This window comes from Squalius cephalus (genome assembly GCF_949319135.1).
Source record: "Squalius cephalus genome assembly, chromosome: 19".
Classification (NCBI taxonomy): domain Eukaryota; kingdom Metazoa; phylum Chordata; class Actinopteri; order Cypriniformes; family Leuciscidae; genus Squalius; species Squalius cephalus.
The window spans coordinates 14,366,620-14,375,820 of record NC_137140.1 but is presented as its reverse complement, the minus strand read 5'-3'; the positions used below and the strand labels follow the sequence as shown (position 1 = coordinate 14,375,820).

Here is a 9,201-nt window from a genome sequence, read left to right as displayed (position 1 = left end):
GTTACTCGATCTTAGTGCTGCATTTGACACCATCGACCACAACGTTCTTTTAAATAGATTAGAACATTATGTTGGCATTACGGGAAATGCACTAGCATGGTTTAAATCATACTTATCTGACCGTTATCAGTTTGTAGCAGTAAATGAAGAGATGTCTCATCTCAACTTCCGGTTTGAAAGGGTACGCTGGCGCGTTTGGCTGCCGCTCCTCTCTCCCGTTTATTTTAATTTTATTTCATTTATTCTTATAAGTTTATTTGGCTATGAGCCAGTGAAGCCAGTGAAGACTATCTGTCTTTGTTATTCTACCGTGATGCGGAATCACGCTTCGCATGCTGGACTACTGCTTCTATCTCTGAGTGCTGTTTACTGGAATTTACTCTTCTGTCGCCTGGCCCAGGACGTACTCTGCTTACAACGCTGTGAGGCTGCTGTTGGTGTGGACCCTCCCCGAATGGCTCTCAGGTACACTGCTCGCCAGTTGTTGAACCTGAACGGACATTTAGATACGGCGAATGACATACGTGCTCTCTGCAGTCATGTTGGAATATTGCGACCTAAGCGTTATTTACATCGCTCTTCAAGGCGTAGTTTTTTATGCTCAACATCTAAACCTGTTGCTTATCCGACATTTCTGCGCAAACCCCATAGACTGCTGTTTAGACCTACAGGGGTTAATTTTAATAACTTATCAGCACTCAGGCGTGTGGAGGTTGCATCGGAGTCATCTACTCCCCCGCGTCTGCTGAAATCAGCACTGTTTAACGCGCGCTCTGTCAACAACAAAGCCGTTATTTTATCTGATATTATTTTAGAGCAAAAGTTGGACCTTATCTGTTTAACTGAAACATGGCACAAAGAATCTGACGGTCTTCTTTTTAATGAACTGACTCCTGCTGGCTATGGATTATTTGATCTGCCCCGTTCTTCTGGTAGAGGTGGGGGTATCATTGTGCTGCATAGTCAACAGTTCAACATGTGTCCCGTGGCTGTTCCCAAATCTGACTCATTTGAATGTCTTGTTCTGAGTGTTTCTGCGCCCTTCTCTACTGCAGTGGCTACAGTCTACAGGCCTCCTAAGACAAATAAAGACTTTCTGTCTGAATTATCAGATATGCTGTCTTTTCTCTGCCTCAGATTTGAAAGAATTCTTCTCCTGGGGGATTTCAACATCCATATGGATATAAAAGACAACGCAATAACAAAAGACTTCTTGTCCATATTAGAGTGCTTTGAATTAGACCAACTTGTGGACTGTCCTACGCATGACAAAGGCCACACTTTAGACCTTGTGATTACCAATGGTTCATTTGTGTCTCAGTTGTCAACCTCTGATTTGGGTCTGTCTGATCACCGGGCTGTCTTCTTTAACATGGAATTACCTGTCATGAACACTTCCACTTCCCGCATCATTAATTATCGCAATTGGAGATTGATTGAGCCCACTGACTTTTCAGATTTAATTGACACTTTTTTAAGTTGTGATTCTCTATCTGATGATCTGGATGATAACGTTTCTGTGTTGAATTCTGTGCTGCTGTCTGGCCTGGACACGCTGGCTCCCTTGAAATCACGATCTGTTTCTTTTGCACGCTCCGCTCCTTGGTACAATGATGATCTGCGTGCTATGAAGGCTTTGTGTCGCAAAATGGAGCGTAGATGGCGCACATCAGGTTTAACTGTTCATCACCAGGCCTGGAAAGACAGCTTACTTGAGTATAAGGCTGAAATTGTGTCAGCTAGATCTGATTATTTTTCTCAGATAATTGTCAGCAATCAGAGAAATCCTAAACTACTGTTTCACTCAATCAACAAGCTGCTTAAAAATCCCAGCCTCTCTAATGTTCCTGCTTCAACTCACCTTTGTAATATGTTTTTGGAGATTTTTAGCACCAAAATTGATAATATACGTAACCACATTGTTACTACTCATACTATTGCTGCTGCCTCCTTAAATATTTCTGCATTTTCTGGTATCTCTCTCTCTAATTTTGCAATTCATGACCCCCAGTCTCTATGTAATATGGTTTCAAAACTGAAAGCCTCAACTTCCAGAGTTGATCCCATACCATCTTGTCTTTTTAAATCATGTTTTGATTCCCTCTCTCCTGTTGTTTTGAGAATTATCAATAACTCTCTGTGCACCGGTATTGTGCCAGCAGCACTTAAAATGGCTGCTGTCACCCCTGTACCCAAAACTAACAACATGAACTTTGATAATCTGAATAATTTTCGTCCCATCTCTAATCTTCCATTCCTCGCCAAAATTTTAGAACAAACAGTGGCTTCTCAACTGCTTTCTCATCTTTCCTCTAATGATCTTTTTGAGCCACTTCAGTCTGGATTCCGTAAACTCCACAGCACGGAAACTGCACTAGTTAGAGTCACAAATGACTTGTTAATGGCTTCTGATTCTGGCCGCTTATCTATACTGATTCTTCTTGATCTTAGTGCCGCTTTTGACACTATAGATCACTCCATTTTAATCACCCGCTTAGAGACTATCTTTGGAGTTTCTGATTCTGCATTAAAGTGGTTTAAGTCCTACCTCTCTGATCGCAAGCAGTTTGTTGTGATGGGTGATTGCAAGTCTGAGGTCGGTGTGGTGCACTCTGGTGTTCCCCAGGGATCAGTTTTGGGCCCTTTACTTTTTAGTATTTACATTTTTCCATTTGGCCAACTTTTAAGAACACTTGGTCTTAACTTTCACTTTTATGCCGATGACACTCAGATATATATACATTCAAAACCTGATGTCAATATGCCTGTGTCTTTCCTTTCTCAATGTTTTACTGAGATTAAGAAATGGATGTCTGAAAATTTTCTCTGTCTAAACAGTGACAAGACTGAAGTGATGCTTATTGGTTCACCTCATCAGTTGCGTAAAGCAGAGTCCATAACCTTAAGTGTGGATGGCTCTGCTTTACAATTCCAAACTAAACTAAAAAATCTGGGGGTGATATTTGATGCCAATTTAACATTTGACCATCAAGTTCGTAACACAGTCAAAACATCATTTTTTCATCTCAGAAACATTGCCAAATTGCGTCCCATATTGACTTTCTCTGTAGCTGAAAAATTAATCAACACTTTTGTTTTTTCACGTATTGATTACTGTAATGCTTTGCTGGCTGGAGTATCTAGAGCTACCCTAAGTAAATTACAGTTGGTACAAAATTCAGCTGCTAGAATTCTTACAAGGACCAGTGCAAGGGAGCACATCACACCTGTCCTGGAAAAATTGCACTGGCTTCCTGTTAGTTTTCGTATCGATTTTAAAATTCTCATGCTCACTTATAAGGCCTTGAATAATCTGGCCCCTCAATATTTGTGTGAGCTTCTAACCCCCTACACTCCTACACGTGCTCTACGCTCCTCTGAAGCTGGTCTTCTAACTGTCCAAACAACACGGCTAAAAACTATGGGTGATCGAGCTTTTTCTTCTTTGGCTCCTAAATTGTGGAATTCCCTGCCCTCTGAGATTAGGAATGCAGAATCCCTTAGTGTTTTTAAATCATCCCTTAAAACTTACTTTTTTAGGGTAGCGTTTGTGTGATTCATGTCATTATTATGCTTGTTTTTTTTATTTTTATTTTTTATTTTTTTGTGTGGTCAGTTTTTTACTGTTTGCACTGTTATGTGTACCTTTTAAAAGGTATATGTACCTTTTAATTTCATATTTTTATGTAAAGCGCTTTGAGATGCTACTTTTAAAGGCGCTATATAAAATAAAGTTTATTATTATTATTATTATTATCGATCACAAGTTCAGTATGGCGTACCACAAGGCTCAGTACTAGGACCGCTGCTGTTCACTCTGTACATGCTACCCTTAGGAGATATCATTAGGAAACATGGCATTAGCTTTCACTGTTATGCCGATGATACTCAGCTCTATATTTCTTCAAAACCTAACGAAACTTATCAATTCACAAAATTAACGGAATGCATAGCGGATATAAAAATTGGATGACTTGTAATTTCCTACTTCTAAATTCTGAAAAAACAGAGTTTCTAATTATTGGACAAAAAACTTCCTCACGTAATAATCTAGAATACTGTCTAACACTTGATGGCTGCTCTGTTAAGTCTTCGTCGTCGGTTAGGAACCTAGGTGTGCTCTTTGATACCAATCTTTCATTTGAAAGTCACGTGTCTAGTATCTGTAAAACTGCATTTTTCCATCTTAAAAATATATCTAAATTACGCCATATGCTCTCATTGACAAATGCGGAACAATTGGTTCATGCGTTCATGACCTCAAGGCTAGATTATTGTAATGCTCTACTGGGTGGTTGCCCTGCACGCTTAATAAACAAACTACAGCTGGTTCAAAACGCAGCAGCTCGAGTTCTTACCAGAACCAGGAAGTATGACCATATTAGCCCAGTTCTGTCAAAACTGCATTGGCTCCCTATTAAACATCGCATCAATTTTAAAATATTGCTGATTACTTACAAAGCACTGAATGGTTTAGCTCCGCAGTACTTGAGCGAGCTCTTAACGCATTATAGTCCGTCACGTCTATTACGATCTCAAAATTCCGGCCAGTTGATAATACCTAGAATATCAAAATCGACTGCTGGCGGTAGATCCTTTTCCTATTTAGCACCAAAACTCTGGAACAGTCTTCCTACCATTGTCCGGGAAGCAGACACACTCTGTCAGTTCAAAGCCAGATTAAAGACACATCTCTTTGACCTAGCTTTCACATAATACATTATAGACTTCTATAATTTAATGTTAGGCTGCATATAGTAGGTCAGCCGGAACCGGGAACACTTCCCAAAAATCCTGATGTACTCGTTACATCATGAGAAGAATGGCATCTACGCTAATTTTAGTGTCTGTGTTTATCCCGAGGTTTTCCTGCAGCCTGCCGGATCCAGGCCGTATCCAGATCTGACGAAGGACCTTCGCCTGGACCGATGACAACGCAGTGCTGAAGTGCCAACTAGTCTCTCCCTATGGAGGATCCCACTACCACTCTACAGATAAGGCGTTGTCGGGAAAATTCGTCTCGCGGTCCTACCCCAAAGCAACAAATACAATAAAATTCCTTATCAAAATTTATAAGGAAAGACAAGTATTTTGTTTAGGCTTGGCTTGTAGGGAATTCCAAACCTGCGTATATTCAAACGCACATAACTATAGAACCCATTCTAAATGCGCATGTGAACGCCATCAGCGTTTCTCACAGGTTCGCGTTTAAAGTCTGTGTAGAGAGAATGGTGTCGTCTTAGCGGCCCCTAATTTAATAACAAATGATCATTGCGACGGAAGCAAATAAATTAAAACTAACTTTAGATGGAAATAACTTAACTCTGCTGTAAAGCCGAAACAATCTCTGTTACCTTAAATTATACGCTTATCTCTGTAAAGCTGCTTTGAAACAATCTACATTGTTAAAAGCGCTATATAAATGAAGATGACTTGACTTGACTTGACTTGATGTTTTTGTTTTCAACTGCGCTGTCTTACCGGTAGGCGTGGCTTGGGAGTGGCCTTGTAGGGCAGCGAAGCAAGTGCATTCTGGGAGTTGTTGTCTTTCATCCACATAAGCCAAAAATACATTTTCTGGCTTTTCTCAGTCTAGAAAGCTCCAAATTCAAAAATAATTTCACATTTCTTCTACATAAATGACCCACTTTCAATACACATTCATGTCTCCACGGGTGAAATGACCCTTTAATGTTTAAAAAAAATTAAGATTTTTTTTTTTTGAAGAATGTCTTTTTTTGTGTTATACTAGGAGGCTGGGGAGTTATCATGTGCTCATTTGGCATAGTTTACAGTTTAAAATGTAATCTTCGAGCAGAAAGCCCTCGAGATTTTGCTGATCTTCTGTTCTCATGGAAGCATCTGCCGAACATCATTATTTATGACTTTGCACGTGGTTTGGCAACACATGCCAATCTAAGGGCACCAGAAAGCATACCTATTCGTCCATATGAAGGACGCTTAGCAGAACCCAATGAAGAAAACATTAAACTTGCCAAATCTGGAAATCTGAAAGTGTCCTTCCCTTGGCTGGAAGAAAAAATGAGTGCGAGCAATCCTCAAGGACACCCAGTGACAGGGTCTTCGGATCATTACGTATTGTCTGACCATTTTCACGAGAGCAATACCAAAGACAGTAAAGATGTTCTGAGGAAGATCACTATTGTGCCTCAGCTAGCTGGCAAAGTAAATAGCCAGGATGCAGAGCAACTGTTCGCAAAGATGAGATAAAATAACTACTTTTTGAACATGTCTCAGCCATCAACACATCTGTTTCAAACGAGGACCATAGTTCACCACTATAACGAAAACAAGAACAACAAAGTGAGGACTAGATTAATGAAGACTTTTGGATCAAAGTTGGTGAAGAATATTTATTTATTTATTATTTAAGTAGTGGAAATGCATAGGCCACCATCCAGTGTATGTGTTTAAAGGAAATAGCTCATGTTGGCTGTTTGTATTGTTATAGAAAATTCTGACATCTCCACTGAGGAGCCAGTCCCCATAGACATTGAGATGGAGGACACAACCTCGACCTCAATGATGGTCCCAACCAGTAGTAAGTGTTAATATATCTTGTATTAAGTCTTAATATATCCTGATGAAAGTTATTGTATGTAATTATACATTTTTACTATTACAGCAGAAAATTAAATTGTGTGTAACATCAAACACCTGTCTGCCAGTAAAGTGTGTTGGAATTGTCTGCCAAGTCATAGGCAATCAGCAATGGTATGTGAATGACAGTTTTCAGTGCAGAAATGCAGAATGCAGAATCTTTTAATATATACTATGCAATTTCTTCTCTCATTTGTGTTTAAGCTTGAATGGGCTTTGGGGACAGATGACCCAGATGAGACAATTGCCAAAGTTGGAAACTTGGTTCTGAAAAGGAAATATTTCTGTACTCTAGGTCTCAATGAGCTGTTGGAGGCAACAGTGAGTTGACACACAATAACATACAATAACAATAAGAAATGTTTGTGACCGTTAACAGTTCTCTTTTTAAAAATTGCAGATTGCAAACAGTTGTCTTGAGGTAATCGCATTGGTGGCTAAGGAACGAGTACGTTTTTTTTAAAGCTGCAAATCTCAAATAGTCAGAGACATAGCTTGTGTACAGTCTTACATTAGTATGTTATGTTGTAGGGAATGGATGTGTAGACAGCCAACACATATGTTGTGGTGACCTGGTTGCCTCCAAATAATTTGGACCCATCCTTGTCATTCACAGCAGTGACCAATTTTATTTTAAACCAACTGAATGGATTTTTTTTAATCATCTATAGGATTGCATTGCACTGAAAGATTACATTGTCTTCCCTGCTTGGAAGTCAGCACACTGGATGCTGTGTGTAAGTTATTTGTAATCTGGCTATTTAATGTAACTTTGCCGTGTTGTCTGAAAATTGCCTGCTTTTGTCTCATCACAATTCACAATTCATGATTCAGAGGTACTAACACTTTTTTTTTGCAGGTCATGAAGCCAAAAGATAGGCACATGTACTTCCTAGATTCAACCAATCCATATGGGTTGGGTGATGAGAGATATGTGAAAGTTTTCAGGTTGCAAAAATAAATATAGAAAATGTTCAAGGTTCTCAGTTCAGATTTACTGTTCAAGGTTCACTGTTCAATGTGTGTGTTCCAAGTTCAATGTGTGTGTTCCAAGTTTTTCCATTCAGAGTGTCCCGTTCAAGAGTTTATTAAACTTGCTTAATGGTTACTTGCATGATGTTCTGATTTTGCATGCTGTGACAGTTTTTACAAAAAAAAAAAAAATATTCAGAGCTTCAAACTGTATGTGCTGCACAATGTAACTTCATATTAACAAATCTGTTTTATTATTTGTGTATTTTTGTAGCAGTAAGATGACAGCCAAAATTTCACCTGGCACATGGGTGCTACTGAAAAACAAGGTTGGTTATAAAGAAGTTGGCTAAAGTTGGGACTGAAGTGTCAAACCCTTAATAACCTCATGCTCTCCTTTTTTTTTTTTTTTTTTTAGGATATCCCACAACAGATTGGTGGCGTAGACTGTGGAGTCTTCATGTTGATGGTGAGATATTATGTTTTGATATAAACCAATGATTGGTGTGGTGTTTTTTTTTTTTTTAAGTTGTTAAATAAGGAACATGGAAACATTTTTTTTTTTTAAATTTGACGATAATGTTCCTTAACTTTTGCTGTTTTCCAGTATGCTCTACATCTTGTCTTGGGAGCACCCTTTGATTTTACATCTGTAAGTAATTACCAGTTCAAGTAATTGACCTTTAGGATGTTGTAGCAGTTGAAAATATCAAGATTTCTCTATTTTTGTCTTTCAGTGCGACTTTCCAAACATACGGAGATGGTGGGCTCTTATTCTTCTGGAAAACTTTGGGGTTTTCTCTGAAAGGTAGATACTGGACATTTACTCCAGCCCATTGTTACATTTTTACCCTCTTCTGATCAATTTTAAATTAACCAAGATATGTATATTCCAGTGCAGAAACCCCTACAAGAGTCAAAAGAGAACAAGCTACGCTTAGCAGCAGTGAGGCTGTGTGTATATATATATATATATATTTATATAATTATAATTATATGTATAATTATAATATATCTTAACATATAATACATTTATAAGAAATATTAAAGTCACATTTTCCTTTAATATTCTGTAATGAAGGAGCTCCCAATAATCTGGCACATGAAAGAAGCTGTGAAATGGCTCCATTCCAACAGCCATCTGCTCAAGGGTCCAGTGGAGGAGTCTCTTTTCATTCGAATGGATGAAGAAGATAAGGAAAAGGCCCTCAACAATCTCTGGGAACAGTCAGAAGCTTCCAGAGAGCCCTTTGTATTTCGTTTTGTGCTCAGGGATGATATGGAGTTTTTTTTTTGCAAGAATGTAAGGACAAAATGGGCTTCAGAGTGAATTCCTCATTTGATAGATTTTGAAGTTTATTTACATTTTTTGTTTCTTTTAAACCGATGCTTCTTTTTTTCATTTTCTTTTTTAGATTTTTGACATGTTTTAGTTTACATAAAGAAAAATACATGCTGCACATGTTCTTGTGAAATAAAGGATATAAAATGCCCATAAGTTTCAAGCATTATTTTTCAACATCGTGATCAGGAAGTAACTCTCATAATACTCTCAATGAAACGGATAACTATACAATTATATTACACAAGATTAATGTTTAAAAATGC

The 9,201-nt window shown here is 38.3% G+C and overlaps 1 protein-coding gene across 1 annotated transcript; it reads left to right on the top strand.

Moving 5' to 3' along the window:
• Positions 1 to 313: 313 nt before the first annotated feature.
• On the top strand, positions 314 to 8,923 carry LOC307147429 (uncharacterized protein; the record flags this gene model as incomplete). Its single annotated transcript, XM_079852162.1, has 7 exons — positions 314 to 465; positions 7,868 to 7,922; positions 8,012 to 8,062; positions 8,201 to 8,245; positions 8,331 to 8,401; positions 8,490 to 8,547; positions 8,675 to 8,923. 7 exons carry the CDS (start codon positions 314 to 316, stop codon positions 8,921 to 8,923), a joined length of 681 nt encoding a protein of 226 aa, XP_079708288.1.
• Between the last annotated feature and the right edge of the window lie 278 nt (positions 8,924 to 9,201).